This window comes from Oncorhynchus tshawytscha, linkage group LG01, assembly GCF_018296145.1.
Source record: "Oncorhynchus tshawytscha isolate Ot180627B linkage group LG01, Otsh_v2.0, whole genome shotgun sequence".
In the NCBI taxonomy this organism is placed as follows: Eukaryota; Metazoa; Chordata; class Actinopteri; order Salmoniformes; family Salmonidae; genus Oncorhynchus; species Oncorhynchus tshawytscha.
In genome coordinates this window covers 95,244,242-95,263,487 of record NC_056429.1, presented here as the reverse complement: position 1 = coordinate 95,263,487, position 19,246 = coordinate 95,244,242, and the positions used below count along the sequence as shown (strand labels likewise).

The 19,246-nt window shown below is 45.0% G+C and overlaps 1 protein-coding gene across 4 annotated transcripts in view; it reads left to right on the top strand.

The window, feature by feature from the left end:
• Positions 1 to 19,246, top strand: part of LOC121847225 (proteasome activator complex subunit 4B-like) — a 101,020-nt gene that overhangs the window by 68,036 nt on the left and 13,738 nt on the right. For all 4 annotated transcript variants that reach the window (XM_042327469.1, XM_042327475.1, XM_042327488.1 and 1 more), the window contains 8 exons: positions 201 to 326; positions 8,471 to 8,623; positions 9,126 to 9,230; positions 9,581 to 9,672; positions 13,412 to 13,543; positions 15,735 to 15,943; positions 16,314 to 16,399; positions 16,505 to 16,633. In XM_042327469.1, coding sequence (XP_042183403.1) covers positions 201 to 326; positions 8,471 to 8,623; positions 9,126 to 9,230; positions 9,581 to 9,672; positions 13,412 to 13,543; positions 15,735 to 15,943; positions 16,314 to 16,399; positions 16,505 to 16,633 — 1,032 coding nt within the window. The remainder of the gene's footprint in view (positions 1 to 200; positions 327 to 8,470; positions 8,624 to 9,125; positions 9,231 to 9,580; positions 9,673 to 13,411; positions 13,544 to 15,734; positions 15,944 to 16,313; positions 16,400 to 16,504; positions 16,634 to 19,246) is intronic.

Sequence of the window (19,246 nt, the reverse complement as noted above, 5' to 3'; positions counted from 1 at the left end):
ATGGTGGAAACTCCCTCCAGCCATGCACGCTTCCAATGCTTTTGAAATGCATGAGTGGGAGTGACAACGGCACACTTCTGGCTGAAGGGTAGAGAATCAGAATGCTTTCTCTCACTCTTGGAAAATGTATGTAACATCCTCTGCTGTAAAAGGTGATATCTCATGTCCACTGTTATAACTGTTTTGTTTCTTCCCTCCAGCGAGAGCAGATCATCTATGACCACTTCTCAGATCCAGGATTCATCAACCAGCTGATTGAGTTCCTCTCTCTGGAGGACCGCAAGGGCAAGGACAAGTTCAGTCCCCGCAGGTTCTGCCTTTTCAAGGTGAGGGAGGCACAGATCAGGATTTAACACACCCAATCTCAAAGGTATTTCCTGAACCCTCATTAATACCTTGATTCCTCTCTTCAAATGGTCTCCTTGCTTCCCTCTGACTTTTTCAAATGTAGACTGGGTGAGCATGAAAGATAGAAGCTACGTAAATGAGGGAAGACTTCTGAGGATGAACCTAGACAGTTTTTGTAGGCTAAGATTATGGTTGGAATGGTGCTGCAATGGACAGCTGTCGGTTTACAGGCTCCTGACCAAGTCTGCTATTTTGGGTGTTTCTCTTTTTTTCACTGATCTTAACTTTATTTATGCATAATGTTTCTTCCATCATTTCCTATGACCAAAAATAACTTCTGGACATCAGAACAGCGATCAATAACCTCAATTTGGATCATATTTCTACTTCAACAAGTCGGTGGCGCAGGACCACCGACTCTCAGAAGAGAAAGAGACAGCGTGAGAGAGGCCGACCTGTGGGCACCCTGACGAAACTACTTCGGCGACTATATAAACCGCCTATACGCTCCGTTCTATTGGCGAATGTACAATCACAGGAGAACAGACTGGACAAGCGCCATTCGAGACTCTCCTATCAACGGGACCTGAAGAACTGTAATGTCCTATGTTTCTCAGCGGCGTGGCTGAACAAGAACAGGGATAATAATATACATCTAGCTGTATTTTATGTATCTTACATAACGGGGGGAGGTGTGTGTCTCATGGTTAACAACAGCTGGTGTGCGATCTCTAATATTAAGGAAGTCTCGAGGTTCTGCTCGCTTGAATACCTTAATACCTTAGATGTAGACCATAGTTTTTACCGAAATAGTTTTTATAAATGTTTTGTAGCTGTCTATTTACCACAACAAACCAAGGCTACACTCAATGAGCTGTATAATGCCATAAGCAAACAAGAAAATGCTCATCTAGAGGCGGCACTCTGATTGGCCTGTGATTTTAATGTAGGCAAACTGAACTCCGTCTTACCTCATTTCTACCAGCATGTCACTTGTGCATCTCGACGAAAATAAACTCTAGATCACCTTTACTCCACACACAGAAATTCATACAAAGCTCTCCCTCGCCCTCCAGTTGGTTAATCCGACCACAACTCTATCCTCCTGATTCCTGCTTACAAGCAAAAACTCAAACAGGAAGTACAAGTGACGCGCCCAGTACGGAAGTGGTCTGATGAAGCGGATGCTTAGCTACAGGACTGTTTTGCTACCAGAGACTGGAATATGTTCCGTTATTCATCCGATGGCATTGAGGTGTTTACCACATCAGTCACCAGCTTTATTAATAAGTGCATCTATGACATCGTCCCCACAGTGAACGTACATCTCCCTCAACGTCAGCGAGACAAACAGGCTCCACACCAACCAACACTGAAAACATTTGGCATGGGCCCTCCCGGACCTCTATACCAGGCGGTGTTAGAGGAAGGCCCAAAGAATTGTCAGACTCCAGACACCCAAGTCATAGACTGTTCTTTCTGCTACCGCATGGCAAACTGTACAGATGCACCAAGCCTGGAACCAACAGGACCCTGAACAGCTTCTACCCCCAAGCACCAGTTAGCCTTGAGCTAGGCCCATATACCAGCTAATTCTAGGGCTACAATACCTCTTGCCAATTGGTCTGGACCCTTTGTTGTCGACGCGGAGACCCGCCGATCTATCACGACTGGTCTGCCGAAGTGGTCGCACCGGGCTTTTCCATTGCGATGTTGCCGAAGACCCATCTTCTTCCCCCGGCCCGCTAGCATTCTAAGCGCTGTCTCCCCCACTCGCCTAGCGTAGTACTGACTACTGAATGGCTCCGTGACTCGCCTACTGCTGTTCTTTAGACCCTATGATTTCTCGGCTTCACAGCTGATGCCCCCGGGACTGTTTCAATAACACGGTACCTCATTTTGTTTATCTGTCGGCCCCAGCCTCAAACTCCGGTCCTGTATGTACCTAACTGACCCGCTCTGCCCATTCATCACCATTTACCCGTTGTTGTCTTAGCTCTCACGATCAACACCGGTGACTGCTTTATGTCTCTCTCTGTCAATATGCCTTGTCTACTGCTGTCTCGGCTAATCCTTATTGTTTTATTTCACTGTAGAGCCTTCAGTCCCGCTCACCTTGCCTTAGATAGCTTTTTGTCCCACCCTCCACACATGTGGAGACGAAACCTCTCTCATTGTCACTCAACGCTTAGGTTTACCTCCACTGTACTCACATCCTACTGTACCCTTGTCTGTACATTATGCCTTGAATCTATTCTACCACGCCCAGAAATCTGCTCCTTTTATTTTCTGTTCCCAACGCACTCGACAACCAGTTCTTATAGCCATTAGCCGTACCCTTATCCTACTCCTCCTCTGTTCCTCTGGTGATGTAGAGGTTAACCCAGGCACTGTAGATCCCAGTACCACACCTATTCCCCATGCGCTATCATTTGTTGACTTCTGTAACTGTAAAAGCTTTGGTTTCATGCATGTCAACATCAGAAGCCTCCTCCCTAAGTTTGTTTGCACACTCCGCCAACTCTGATGTCCTAGCCGTGTCTGAATCCTGGCTTAAGAAGGGCCACCAAAAATTATGAAATGTTCATCCCCAACTACAATATTTTCCACCAAGATAGAACTGCCAAGTGGGCGGGGGCGGGGTCGCAATCTGCTGCAGAGACGGCCTGCAGAGTTCTGTCATGCTATCCAGGTCTGTGCCCAAACAGTTCGAGCTTCTACTTCTAAAAATCCACCTTTCCAGAAATACGTCTCTCACTGTTACCGCTTGCTGTAGACCCCCCTCAGCTCCCAGTTGTGCCCTGGACTCTATATGCGAATTGATTGCCCCTCATTTATCTTCAGAGTTCGTACTGTTAGGTGACCTAAACTGGGATATTCTTAACACCCAGGCCACCCTACAATCTAAGCTGGATACCCTCAATCTCACACAAATTATCAAGAAACCTACCAGGTACAACCCCAAATCCATAAACACGAGGCACCCTCATATATATCATCCTGACCAACCTGCCCTCTAAATACACATCTGCTGTCTTCAACCAGGATCTCAGCGATCACTGCCTCATTACCTGCGTCCGTAATGGGTCCGCTGTCAAACGACCACCTCTCATCATTGTCAAACGCTCCCTAAAACACTTCGGGTAGCAGGCCTTTTTAATCGACCTGGCCCTGCTATCCTGGAAGGATACTGACCTCATCCCGTCAGTAGAGGATGCCTGGTTATTCTTTAAATGTGATTTCCTTACCATCTTAACCTGTCTAGGACAGAAACGGAACCCCTCGCCAACAGCCAATGAAATTGCAGGGCGCCGAATACAAATCAACAGAAAACTCATAAATCAAATCTCATCATTTTAAAGATCAAATTCTCATCAATCCAGCCACAGTGTCTTGATTTCAAAAAGATTTCATAGCGAAAGCTCCACAAACGATTATGCTAGGTCACCACCAAGCCACAGAAAAACCCAGCCATTTTTCCAGCCAAAGAAAGGAGTCACAAAAAAGCACAAATAGAGATAAAATGAATCACTAACCTTTGATGATCTTCATCAGATGGCACTCATAGGACTTCATGTTACACAATACATGTATGTTTTGTTCCATAAAGTGCATATTTAAATCCAAAAATCGTATTTTACATTGGTATGTTCAGTAGTTCAAAAACATGCTATGATTTTGCAGAGAGCCACATGAATTCACAGAAATACTCATCATAAATGTCGATGAAAATTCAAGTTTTATGCATGGAACTCTAGATACACTTCTCCTTAACTTCTTTGGGATAGGGGGCAGCATTTTCACTTTTGGATGAATAGCGTGCCCAGAGTAAACTGCCTCCTACTCAGTCCCAGATGCTAATAAATGCATATTATTATTAGTATTGAATAGAAAACACTCCGAAGTTTCTAAAACTGTTTGAATGATGTCTGTGAGTATAACAGAACTCATATGGCGGGCAAAAACCCGAGGAGAAAAAAAAGGAAGTGGGAAATCTGAGGTTTGTCGTTTTTGAACTCAGCCCCTATCAAATTCACAGTGGGACATGGGTTATTTTGCACTTCCTAAGGCTTCCACTAGATGTCAACCGTCTTTAGAGCGAATGAGAGCTGTTTGACTAAGGGGTCTGGCAGCAGCCTCGTTCTCAGTCACGTGCATTTCACATGCTTTTCTACAGACAATGGAATTCTCCGGTTGGAACACTATTGGACATTTATGATAAAAACATCCTAAAGATTGATTCTATACTTCATTTGACAAGTTTCTTCGACCTGTAATATAACTTTTTGAAGTTTTCGTCCGACTGGACCTGAACGCGCTTTTGGATTTGTTTACCAAACACCCTAACATAAGAACCTATATGGACATAAATTATGGACATTATTGAACAAAACAAACATTTATTGTGGAACTGCGAGTGCATTCTGAGGAAGATCATCAAAGGTTAGTGAATATTTATAATGCTATTTATGACTAATGTTGACTGAGCAACATGGCGAATATTTCTATTGGCTAGTTTGGGCTCTGAGCGCCATACTCAGATTATGCTTTTTCCGTAATGTTTTTTTGAAATTTGACACAGCGGTTGCATTAAATAAGCATGCCCCGTTCAAAAAAGGTAGAACCAAGAACAGATATAGCCCTTGGTTCACTCCAGACTTGACTGCCCTTGACCAGCACAAAAAACATCCTGTGGTGTACTGCATTAGCATCGAATAGCCCCCGTGATATGCAACTTTTCAGGGAAGTTAGGAACCAATATACACATGCAGTTGGAAAGCAAAGGCTAGCTTTTTCAAAGATAAATTTGCATCCTGTAGCATGAATTCCAAAAAGTTCTGGGACACTGTAAAGTCCATGTAGAATAAGAGCACATCCCAGCTGCCCACTGCACCGAGGCTAGGAAATACTGTCACCACTGATAAATCCACGATAATCAAGAATTTCAATAAGCATTTTTCTATGGCTGGCCTTGCTTTCCACCTGGCTACCCCGACCCCGGCCAACAGCTCTGCACCCCCCGCAGCAACTTGCCCAAGCAACCCACCCGATTCTGCTTCACCCAAATCCAGATAGCTGATGGTCTGAAAGAGCTGCAAAATCTGGACCCCTACAAATCAGCCGGGCTAGACAATCTGTACCCTCTCTTTCTAAAAGTATCTGCCGCAATTGTTGCAAACCCTATTACTAGCCTGTTCAACCTCTTTCATATCGTCTGCGTTCCCTAAAGATTGGTAAGCTGCCGCGGTCATCCCCCTCTTCAAATGGGGAGACACTCCAGACACAGACTATTACAGACCTATATCCATCCTGCCCTGCCTTTCTAAAGTCTTCGAAAGCCAAGTTAATAAACAGATCACCGACCATTTCAAATCCCACCGTACCTTTTCCGCTATGCAATCTGGTTTCCGAGTTGGCCATGAGTGCACCTCAGCCACGCCCAAGGTCCTAAACAATATCATAACTGCCATGGATAAAAGACAGTACTGTGCAGCTGTCTTCATCGACCTGGCCAAGGCTTCCGACTCTGTCAATCACCGCATTCTTATTCTCAAGTGACTGCCTCACCAACTACTTGTCAGAGTTAAGTGTGTCAAATCAGAGGGCCTGTTGTCTGGACCTCTGGCAGCCTCTATGTGGGTGCCACAGGGTTCAATTCTCTGGCCGACTTTTTCTCTGTATATATCAATAGAGTCGCTGTTGCTGCTGGTGATTCTCTGATCCACCTTTTACGCAGACAACACCATTCTGTATACTTCTGGCCCTTCTTTGGATACTGTGTTAATAAACCTCCAGATGAGATTCAACGCCATACAACACTCCTTCCGTGGCCTCCAAGTGCTCTTAAATGCTAGTAAAACTAAATGCATGCTCTTCAACCGATCGCTACCTACCCGCCTGTCCAACATCACTACTCTGGACGGCTCTGACTTAGAATACGTGGACAACTACAAATACTTAGGTGTCTGGTTAGACTGTAAACTCTCCTTCCAGACTCACATTAAGCATCTCCAATTCAAAACTCAATCTAGAATCAGCTTCCTATTTTGCTACAAAGCCTCCTTCACCCATGCTGCCAAACATACCCTCGTAAAACTGACTATCCTGCCGATCCTTGACTTCAGCGATGTCATTTACAGAATAGATTCCAACACCACTCAACAAATTGGATGCAGTCTATCACAGTGCCATCTGTTTTGTCACCAAAGCCCCATATTCTACCCCCCACTGTAACCTGTATGCTCTCGTTGGCTGGCCCTCGCGTCATATTCGTCGCCAAACCCACTGGCTCCAGTTCATATATAAATAAGTCTTTACTTCTGTTAAACGCTAGTAAAACCAAATGCATGCTTTTCAACTGTTCGCTGCCTGCACCCGCACGCCTGACCAGCATCACCACCCTGGATGGTTCCGACCTTGAATATGTGGACATCTATAAGTACCTAGGTGTCTGGCTAGACTGCAAACTCTCCTTCCAGACTCATATCAAACATCTCCAATCGAAAATCAAATCAAGAGTCGGCTTTCTATTCCGCAACAAAGCCTCCTTCACTCACGCCGCCAAACTTACCCTAGTAAAACTGACTATCCTACCGATCCTCGACTTCGGCGATGTCATCTACAAAATTGCTTCCAACACTCTACTCAGCAAACTGGATGCAGTTTATGCAGTTTGCCATCCGTTTTGTCACTAAAGCACCTTATACCACCCACCACTGCGATTTGTATGCTCTAGTCGGCTGGCCCTCGCTACATATTCGTCGCCAGACCCACAGGCTCCAGGTCATCTACAAATCCATGCTAGGTAAAGCTCCGCCTTATCTCAGTTCACTGGTCACGATGGCAACACCCATCCGTAGCACGCGCTCCAGCAGGTGTATCTCACTGATCATCCCTAAAGCCAACACCTCATTTGGCCGCCTTTCGTTCCAGTTCTCTGCTGCCTGTGACTGGAACGAATTGCAAAAATCGCTGAAGTTGGAGACTTATCTCCCTCACCAACTTCAAACATCTGCTATCTGAGCAGCTAACCGATCGCTGCAGCTGTACATAGTCTATCGATAAATAGCCCACCCATTTTTACCTACCTCATCCCCATACTGTTTTTATTTATTTACTTTTCTGCTCTTTTGCACACCAAAATCTCTACCTGTACATGACCATCTGATCATTTATCACTCCAGTGTTAATCTGCAAAATTGTAATTATTCGCCTACCTCCTCATGCCTTTTGCACACAATGTATATAGACTCCCCTTTTTTTTCCTACTGTGTTATTGACTTGTTAATTGTTTACTCCATGTGTAACTCTGTGTTGTCTGTTCACACTGCTATTCTTTATCTTGGCCAGGTCGCAGTTGCAAATGAGAACTTGTTCTCAACTAGCCTACCTGGTTAAATAAAGGTGAAATAATAAATAAATAAAAAAATCTGCACATCTATCACTCCAGTGTTAATGCAAATTGTAATTATTTCGCCACTATGGCCTATTTATTGCCTTACCTCCCTAATCTTACTACATTTGCACACACTGTATATAGATTTGTATATTGTGGTTTGTTTCAATTGTGTTATTGACTGTACATTTGTTTATCCCATGTGTTAATATTAATAATAAATTGTTTTTAGCTCATACATGTTTACATTGACTTAGTACTGGTACTCCCTGTATATAGACAAGTTATTACCTCGTAACACCTGCACATTGACTTAGTACTGGTACTCCCTGTATATAGACAGGTTATTACCTCGTAACACCTGCACATTGACTTAGTACTGGTACTCCCTGTATATAGACAAGTTATTACCTCGTAACACCTGCACATTGACTTAGTACTGGTACTCCCTGTATATAGACAGGTTATTACCTCGTAACACCTGCACATTGACTCTGTACTGGTACTCCCTGTATATAGACAAGTTATTACCTCGTAACACCTGCACATTGACTCTGTACTGGTAACTGGTAACCCAAAATCCCCAGTTTTCTAGAAAACACGTCTGGAAGTTTCCTGGAATAAGCAGGAAATCCAGAATCCTCCAACCAGGATTTCTGATATGGCAACCCTAGTTAAGAATCAGGCTTCCCTAACTCTGTTTTATTCCTCTCCTCTATCCCTCAGGGCCTGTTCCGGAACTTCAACGATGCCTTCCTGCCCCTGTTGAAACCACACATGGAGCGTCTGGTGGCCGACACACATGAGAGCAAACAGCGCTGTGTAGCAGAGATCACCTCTGGACTGATCAGAGGCAGCAAGCACTGGAGCTATGGCAAGGTAGGGGAGAGGAAGGAACACACTGGAGCTATGGCAAGGTAGGGGAGAGGAAGGAACACACTGGAGCTATGGCAAGGTAGGGGAGAGGAAGGAACACACTGGAGCTATGGCAAGGTAGGGGAGAGGAAGGAACACACTGGAGCTATGGCAAGGTAGGGGAGAGGAAGGAACACACTGGAGCTATGGCAAGGTAGGGGAGAGGAAGGAACACACTGGAGCTATGGTAAGGTAGGGGAGAGGAAGGAACACACTGGAGCTATGGCAAGGTAGGGGAGAGGAAGGAACACACTGGACCTATGGCAAGGTAGGGGAGAGGAAGGAACACACTGGACCTATGGCAAGGTAGGGGAGAGAGACATACGCTGTGGTCACACACCATGCTTATAATCAGTACTGCCGGTCCTCGTTGCAAATAAGCATTTGTTCTTAACTGACTTACCTAGATAAATAAAAGTTGAATATTTGTTAAGTCCTTGACCTTTGACCTATGTTCCCCTCCCAGGTGGAGAGTCTGTGGGAGATGCTGTGTCCTCTGATCCGTACAGCTCTGAACAACATCACTGTAGAAACATACGCTGACTGGGGCACCTGCATCGCCACAGCCTGTGTAAGCTGCTAGCCCTCCCATCCCTCTCATTCAGCAGTCCATTTCTTTCAGGTTCTTTCTCAATTGGTAGTTCCTCTAGTCCCAAATGCATCCTCTCTCCTTGTTTCCTTCTCAAAGCGCATTAGAGGAGAAGGCCTGAATGGGAGGGGAACTTGGATCTTCTCTTCCAATGCATTTTGAGAAAAAGGCGAAGAGTGAAGAATTGAGTACAGATATTGAGAAATAGCCTCCTGAATCTCCCGTCTAGTACTTGCCTGGCCTGTTAATTTCCTGCTTCCATGCTGTTGACATTTGACCTTGGTATTGTACAGGAGAACAGATGTTGACTTTAGGTTGGTTGTGTTGTACAGGAGAGCAGAGACCCCAGGAAGCTCCACTGGTTGTTTGAGATGCTGATGGAATCTCCAGTCAACGGGGAGGGGGGATCCTTCGTAGATGCCTGGTAAGGAAACACTTTGCCTCCTTTAATTCTCATCCTATTAGTGTCTTGGTGTTTCTGTGGAAGGGTGTATTTATTCTGCTCCATATGTGCCCAGATGACTAGTCCTGCATGGAAGAGATGAGCTGTGTTCGAATACTCATACTACCTTTACTTTTTGTGATGTAAATTGAGTATGTAGTATGCTTATTGGCCATAGTATGGATATAGTTAGTGTGCCAAAAGTTCCCGGATGTCGTACTAAATTCGCCAAAATATGAAGTATTCAAGCAGTGGACACTATTTCCGTGATTTTAGAGCACAATACAATTAATACAATAATAATAATAATACAATTCTTCAGAGAATGGGCGTGGTTTCACAACGGTTTCAGATTTCAAGAAAATGGCGGCGAATATGCAGCCGATTTGAGCCGAAGTCCGACGAGAGCAGATATAATTTCATTGCTTTAACTAATTATGACAAATGTTAAGATATTTTGAGCAATGTAATAAAGTAATGACTTTTCAAATAAGTTCCGTTGACTGACAATTTATTAGCTGCGCTTTCCTTACGAACCACAACATGTCATTACAGCGGTATGTACCGGTATGTTAGCTAGCTAGCTAACGTTAGTAGGCTAGTACTAATGCGTCAAACTTGCCAATATATTAGAACGCTCGGATCAACCCTTTTCCTCGGTCAGAGGGTCCAGTGTGCACTCTGAATGCTCCGAGAGCCAAACAGTCTGAATTTACTAACGGACTATTTGACAACGCTCTGAATTTACGTACGCCCAGAGTGCACTCCAGATTGAATTTACGTACGCCCAGAGTGCACTCCAGATTGAATTTACGTACGCCCAGAGTGCACTCCAGATTGAATTTACGTACGCCCAGAGTGCACTCCAGATTGAATTTACGTACGCCCAGAGTGCACTCCAGATTGAATTTACGTACGCCCAGAGTGCACTCCAGATTGAATTTACGTACGCCCAGAGTGCACTCCAGATTGAATTTACGTACGCCCAGAGTGCACTCCAGATTGAATTTACGTACGGCCAGAGTGCACTCCAGATTGAATTTACGTACGGCCAGAGTGCACTCCAGATTGAATTTACGTACGCCCAGAGTGCACTCCAGATTGAATTTACGTACGCCCAGAGTGCACTCCAGATTGAATTTACGTACGCCCAGAGTGCACTCCAGATTGAATTTACGTACGCCCAGAGTGCACTCCAGATTGAATTTACGTACGCCCAGAGTGCACTCCAGATTGAATTTACGTACGCCCAGAGTGCACTCCAGATTGAATTTACGAACACACCTGAAGTCGTAAAAAGTCCAGCTAGTCATTTGTTATGCAAACAAGCTAGCAAGAGGTTGCATAGCAACAGCATCAACTTCCGGTAGACAGGCGAAGTACGCTCAACTGAAAGGATAGCGTTCGTTTACAGTATGCTAAAATGAACTAATAGTATGTAGTGTATATACCCATTAAGTATGTAGTATACAGTATGTTAGTATGGGTATTCGAACACAGCTATGGAGTCTGGGTCGATGATGGTTTGTTTGTCTGTAAAATGTTTGTCTGTAAGTCAAGAATAATATTATGAAGAGTGCCTTGGTCCTCCTTTCTTTTTGATTATATTTTATTGTTCTCTCCTGTCCAGTCTTCTGTGTACTCTGCAGGGAGGCCTGACTTAGGGTTAGGGTTAGGTGTGTGTATAACTCTCCTCTCTCCTGTCCAGTCTTCTGTGTACTCTGCAGGGAGGCCTGACTTAGCGTTAGGGTTAGGTGTGTGTATAACTCTCCTCTCTCCTGTCCAGTCTTCTGTGTACTCTGCAGGGAGGCCTGACTTAGGGTTAGGTGTGTGTATAACTCTCCTCTCTCCTGTCCAGTCTTCTGTGTACTCTGCAGGGAGGCCTGACTTAGCGTTAGGGTTAGGTGTGTGTATAACTCTCCTCTCTCCTGTCCAGTCTTCTGTGAACTCTGCAGGGAGGCCTGACTTAGCGTTAGGTGTGTGTATAACTCTCCTCTCTCCTGCCAGTCTTCTGTGTACTCTGCAGGGAGGCCTGACTTAGGGTTAGGTGTGTGTATAACTCTCCTCTCTCCTGTCCAGTCTTCTGTGTACTCTGCAGGGAGGCCTGACTTAGCGTTAGGGTTAGGTGTGTGTATAACTCTCCTCTCTCCTGTCCAGTCTTCTGTGAACTCTGCAGGGAGGCCTGACTTAGCGTTAGGTGTGTGTATAACTCTCCTCTCTCCTGCCAGTCTTCTGTGTACTCTGCAGGGAGGCCTGACTTAGGGTTAGGTGTGTGTATAACTCTCCCTCTCCTGTCCAGTCTTCTGTGTACTCTGCAGGGAGGCCTGACTTAGCATTAGGGTTAGGTGTGTGTATAACTCTCCTCTCTCCTGTCCAGTCTTCTGTGTACTCTGCAGGGAGGCCTGACTTAGGGTTAGGTGTGTGTATAACTCTCCTCTCTCCTGTCTAGTCTTCTGTGTACTCTGCAGGGAGACCTGACTTAGGGTTAGGTGTGTGTATAACTCTCCTCTCTCCTGTCCAGTCTTCTGTGTACTCTGCAGGGAGGCCTGACTTAGCGTTAGGGTTAGGTGTGTGTATAACTCTCCTCTCTCCTGTCCAGTCTTCTGTGTACTCTGCAGGGAGGCCTGACTTAGCGTTAGGGTTAGGTGTGTGTATAACTCTCCTCTCTCCTGTCCAGTCTTCTGTGAACTCTGCAGGGAGGCCTGACTTAGCGTTAGGTGTGTGTATAACTCTCCTCTCTCCTGCCAGTCTTCTGTGTACTCTGCAGGAGACCTGACTTAGGGTTAGGTGTGTGTATAACTCTCCTCTCTCCTGTCCAGTCTTCTGTGTACTCTGCAGGGAGGCCTGACTTAGCGTTAGGGTTAGGTGTGTGACTCTCCTCTCTCCTTCCAGTCTTCTGTGAACTCTGCAGGGAGGCCTGACTTAGCGTTAGGTGTGTGTATAACTCTCCTCTCTCCTGCCAGTCTTCTGTGTACTCTGCAGGAGACCTGACTTAGGGTTAGGTGTGTGTATAACTCTCCCTCTCCTGCCAGTCTTCTGTGTACTCTGCAGGGAGGCCTGACTTAGGGTTAGGTGTGTGTATAACTCTCCTCTCTCCTGTCCAGTCTTCTGTGTACTCTGCAGGGAGGCCTGACTTAGCATTAGGGTTAGGTGTGTGTATAACTCTCCTCTCTCCTGTCCAGTCTTCTGTGTACTCTGCAGGGAGGCCTGACTTAGGGTTAGGTGTGTGTATAACTCTCCTCTCTCCTGTCTAGTCTTCTGTGTACTCTGCAGGGAGACCTGACTTAGGGTTAGGTGTGTGTATAACTCTCCTCTCTCCTGTCCAGTCTTCTGTGTACTCTGCAGGGAGGCCTGACTTAGCGTTAGGGTTAGGTGTGTGTATAACTCTCCTCTCTCCTGTCCAGTCTTCTGTGTACTCTGCAGGGAGGCCTGACTTAGCGTTAGGGTTAGGTGTGTGTGTGTATAACTCTCCTGTCCAGTCGTTTGTATATTCTGCAAGGAAGCCTGACTCAGCAGGAGGGTTAGGTGTGTGTGTGTGTGTGTAACTCTCCTGTCCAGTCGTCTGTATATTCTGCAGTGAAGCCTGACTCAGCAGGAGGTTTAGGTGTGTGTGTGTGTGTGTGTGTGTAATTCTCCTGTCCAGTCGTTTGTATATTCTGCAGGGAAGCCTGACTCAGCAGGAGGGTTAGGTGTGTGTATAACTCTCCTCTCTCCTGCCCAGTCGTCTGTATGTGCTGCAGGGGGGCCTGGCTCAACAGGAGTGGAGGGTCCCTGAGCTGCTCCACAGACTGCTGCAGTACCTAGAGCCCAAACTCACACAGGTCTACAAGAACGTCCGTGAGCGCATCGGAAGGTAGGACCTCGCCTACACATTACACAAACATTTTCATTGCTGACCCTCTTGTCCATAGCTTACTGCAACTTACCACATCAGTCATAGTTCATTCAGCTAGATATCTAACCACACGTCAGTCATAGTTCATTCAGCTAGGTATCTAACCACACATCAGTCATAGTTCATTCAGCTAGGTATCTAACCACACATCAGTCATAGTTCATTCAGCTAGGTATCTAACCACACGTCAGCTATCTAACCGCATGTCAGTCATAGTTCATTCAGCTAGGTATCTAACCACACGTCAGTCATAGTTCATTCAGCTAGGTATCTAACCACACGTCAGTCATAGTTCATTCAGCTAGGTATCTAACCACACGTCAGTCATAGTTCATTCAGCTAGGTATCTAACCACACATCAGTCATAGTTCATTCAGCTAGGTATCTAACCACACGTCAGTCATAGTTCATTCAGCTAGGTATCTAACCACACATCAGTCATAGTTCATTCAGCTAGGTATCTAACCACACATCAGTCATAGTTCATTCAGCTAGGTATCTAACCACACGTCAGTCATAGTTCATTCAGCTCGGTATCTAACCACACATCAGTCATAGTTCATTCAGCTAGGTATCTAACCACACATCAGTCATAGTTCATTCAGCTAGGTATCTAACCACACATCAGTCATAGTTCATTCAGCTAGGTATCTAACCACACGTCAGCTATCTAACCGCATGTCAGTCATAGTTCATTCAGCTAGGTATCTAACCACACGTCAGTCATAGTTCATTCAGCTAGGTATCTAACCACACGTCAGTCATAGTTCATTCAGCTAGGTATCTAACCACACGTCAGTCATAGTTCATTCAGCTAGGTATCTAACCACACATCAGTCATAGTTCATTCAGCTAGGTATCTAACCACACGTCAGTCATAGTTCATTCAGCTAGGTATCTAACCACACATCAGTCATAGTTCATTCAGCTAGGTATCTAACCACACATCAGTCATAGTTCATTCAGCTAGGTATCTAACCACACGTCAGTCATAGTTCATTCAGCTCGGTATCTAACCACACATCAGCTATCTAACCACACGTCAGTCATAGTTCATTCAGCTAGGTATCTAACCACACATCAGTCATAGTTCATTCAGCTAGGTATCTAACCACACCTCAGTCATAGTTCATTCAGCTAGGTATCTAACCACACGTCAGTCATAGTTCATTCAGCTAGGTATCTAACCACACGTCAGTCATAGTTCATTCAGCTCGGTATCTAACCACACATCAGCTATCTAACCACACGTCAGTCATAGTTCATTCAGCTAGGTATCTAACAACACATCAGTCATAGTTCATTCAGCTAGGCATCTAACCACACATCAGTTATAGTTCATTCAGCTAGGTATCTAACCACACGTCAGTCATAGTTCATTCAGCTAGGTATCTAACCACACGTCAGCTATCTAACCGCATGTCAGTCATAGTTCATTCAGCTCGGTATCTAACCACACGTCAGTCATAGTTCATTCAGCTAGGTATCTAACCACATGTCAGTCATAGTTCATTCAGCTCGGTACCTAACCACACGTCAGTCATAGTTCATTCAGCTAGGTATCTAACCACACGTCAGTCATAGTTCATTCAGCTAGGTATCTAACCACACGTCAGTCATAGTTCATTCAGCTCGGTATCTAACCACACGTCAGTCATAGTTCATTCAGCTAGGTATCTAACCACACGTCAGTCATAGTTCATTCAGCTCGGTATCTAACCACACGCCAGTCATAGTTCATTCAGCTAGGTATCTAACCACAAGCCAGTCATAGTTCATTCAGCTAGGTATCTAACCACACGCCAGTCATAGTTCATTCAGCTAGGTATCTAACCACAAGCCAGTCATAGTTCATTCAGCTAGGTATCTAACCACACGCCAGTCATAGTAGGTAAACATTTGTCCATAACTTTTCAAACAGGTTGGCCAAGAGGTCACCTTATGCTTTTTATTTATTTATGTTAAACCAGGTAGAATTGTTGATTTTATCATTCATGAGAGTACTGAAAGAGGTAGAGACCAGCAAACTGTCGAAAAAGAGGAATACATCAAAAATGTTGGCCTAAATGCAAAAATCTAGATTCATGAATTAACTAAACTAAAGGTGTTAATCTGCCTCCTCTTTCGCTCTCTTTCCTCTCTTCTCCAGCGTCCTCACCTACATCTTCATGATAGACGTCAATCTGCCGTACACCCAGCCCACGGCCTCGCCCCGCATCAAGGAGTTCACAGAGCGAATACTGCTGCGCCTCAAACCCCTGACGGAGGGGGACGAGGAGATCCAGAACCACGTGGTAGAGGAGAACGATGTGGGGGAGCAGGACGAGAGGACACAGGCCATCAAACTACTGAAGACAGGTACGTCCCCTAACTATTGAAGACAGGTATGACCCCTAACCCATCAAACTACTGAAAACAGGTACGACCCCCTAACCCATCAAACTACAAAAGGCCGGTACGACCCCTAACCCAGGCCATTAAACTACTAAAGACCAGTACGACCTCTAACCCAGGTATGACCCCTAACCCAGTCCGTCAAACTACTGAAGACAGGTCAGGGATAGAGTTGATGGAGCTAATAAACCCAGGTGTAAAGCCAAGAGAGAAGAGTCCCGGCTCACTGGATCACTGCACGATGCAGATTTCAGTAATTCAATGTGCCAAACGTTTAGTTATGAAGACCTTCGTCAGAGCATACGATGTAAAAAGGTTATGTATGTGTTTCCAGTACTCAAGTGGCTGATGGCCAGTGCTGGACGCTCCTTCTCCACGGCCGTTCCAGAGCAGCTCCAGTTGCTACCCCTGCTGTTCAAGGTGGGTGGGTCAAGGAAGGAAGAAACCTTGAGAGGAACCAGACTGATGGGAGGTCTATCATCCTCTGGCTGAATGCTAACAACCCTCATCTGTCTCCTCTTGTAGATCGCTCCGGTGGAGAATGATGACAGTTATGATGAGCTGAAGAGGGATGCAAAGACCTGTCTGTCTCTGATGTCCCAGGGACTACTCTACACAGAACAGATACCACTGGTCCTGCTGGCCCTGCAAGAGGTGTGTACACACACACACACACACACACAAAAACAGGCCAGACTCATCTACAACCACTTTCTCCATTCACTGCAATCTCCAAAGAGAAAAGGGTTAAAAAAACATGTCAAGACTCTGGTTCTAACAACTCTCTGAGCCTCTGCAAAATGTTTGTTAGAAGTTGCTGTAAGGTTTGTGGTACACACTGGATGGTGTTACTGTAGTTTGTGGTACACGCTGGATGGTGTTACTGTAGTTTGTGGTACACGCTGGATGGTGTTCTCTTGGGACTATGTTACTGTAGTTTGTGGTACACGCTGGATGGTGTTCTCTTGGGATTATGTTACTGTAGTTTGTGGTACACGCTGGATGGTGTTCTCTTGGGATTATGTTACTGTAGTTTGTGGTACACGCTGGATGGTGTTCTCTTGGGATTATGTTACTGTAGTTTGTGGTACACACTGGATGGTGTTCTCTTGGGATTATGTTACTGTAGTTTGTGGTACACGCTGGATGGTGTTCTCTTGGGATTATGTTACAGTAGTTTGTGGTACACGCTGGATGGTGTTCTCTTGGGATTATGTTACAGTAGTTTGTGGTACACGCTGGATGGTGTTCTCTTGGGATTATGTTACTGTAGTTTGTGGTACACGCTGGATGGTGTTCTCTTGGGATTATGTTACTGTAGTTTGTGGTACACGCTGGATGGTGTTCTCTTGGGATTATGTTACAGTAGTTTGTGGTACACGCTGGATGGTGTTCTCTTGGGACTATGTTACAGTGCCTTGGAAAGTATTCGCCCCCTTGAACTTTGCAACCTTTTGCCACATTTCAGGCTTCAAACATAAAGATATAAAACTGTATTTTTTGTGAAGAATCAACAACAAGTGGGACACAATCATGAAGTGGAACGACATTTATTGGATATTTCAAACTTTAACAAATCAAAAACTGAAAAATTGGGCGTGCAAAATTATTCAGCCCCTTTACTTTCAGTGCAGCAAACTCTCTCCAGAATTTCAGTGAGGATCTCTGAATGATCCAATGTTGAACTAAATGACTAATGATGATAAATACAATCCACCTGTGTGTAATCAAGTCTCCGTATAAATGCACCTGCACTGTGATAGTCTCAGAGGTCCGTTAAAAGCGCAGAGAGCATCATGACGAACAAGGAACACACCAGGCAGGTCCGAGATACTGTTGTGAAGAAGTTTAAAGCCGGATTTGGATACAAAAAGATTTCCCAAGCTTTAAACATCCTAAGGAGCACTGTGCAAGCGATAATATTGAAATGGAAGGAGTATCAGACCACTGCAAATCTACCAAGACCTGGCCGTCCCTCTAAACTTTCAGCTCATACAAGGAGAAGACTGATCAGAGATGCAGCCAAGAGGCCCATGATCACTCTGGATGAACTGCAGAGATCTACAGCTGAGGTGGGAGACTCTGTCCATAGGACAACAATCAGTCGTATATTGCACAAATCTGGCCTTTTGGAAGAGTGGCAAGAAGAAAGCCATTTCTTAAAGATATCCATAAAAAGTGTCGTTTAAAGTTTGCCCACAAGCCACCTGGGAGACACACCAAACATGTGGAAGAAGGTGCTCTGGTCAGATGAAACCAAAATTGAACTTTTGGCAACAATGCAAAACGTTATGTTTGGCGTAAAAGCAACACAGCTCATCTCCTGAACACATCATCCCCACTGTCAAACATGATGGTGGCAGCATCATGGTTTGGGCCTGCTTTTCTTCAGCAGGGACAGGGAAGATGGTTAAAATTGATGGGAAGATGGATGGAGCCAAATACCAGACCATTCTGGAAGAGAACCTGATGGAGTCTGCAAAAGACCTGAGACTGGGACGGAGATTTGTCTTCCAACAAGACAATGATCCAAAACATAAAGCAAAATCTACAATGGAATGGTTCAAAAATAAACATATCCAGGTGTTAGAATGGCCAAGTCAAAGTCCAGACCGGAATCCAATCGAGAATCTGTGGAAAGAACTGAAAACTGCTGTTCACAAATGCTCTCCATCCAACCTCACTGAGCTCGAGCTGTTTTGCAAGGAGGAATGGGAAAAATTTCAGTCTCTCGATGTGCAAAACTGATAGAGACATACCCCTGCGATTTACAGCTGTAATCGCAGCAAAAGGTGGCGCTACAAAGTATTAACTTAAGGGGGCTGAATAATTTTGCACGCCCAATTTTTCAGTTTTTGATTTGTTAAAAAGTTTGAAATATCCAATAAATGTCGTTCCACTTGTTGTTGATTCTTCACAAAAAATACAGTTTTATATCTTTATGTTTGAAGCCTGAAATGTGGCAAAAGGTCGCAAAGTTCAAGGGGGCCGAATACTTTCGCAAGGCACTGCACAGTAGTTTGTGGTACACGCTGGATGGTGTTCTCTTGGGATTATGTTACAGTAGTTTGTGGTACACGCTGGATGGTGTTCTCTTGGGATTATGTTACAGTAGTTTGTGGTACACGCTGGATGGTGTTCTCTTGGGATTATGTTACAGTAGTTTGTGGTACACGCTGGATGGTGTTCTCTTGGGATTATGTTACAGTAGTTTGTGGTACACGCTGGATGGTGTTACTGTAGTTTGTGGTACACGCTGGATGGTGT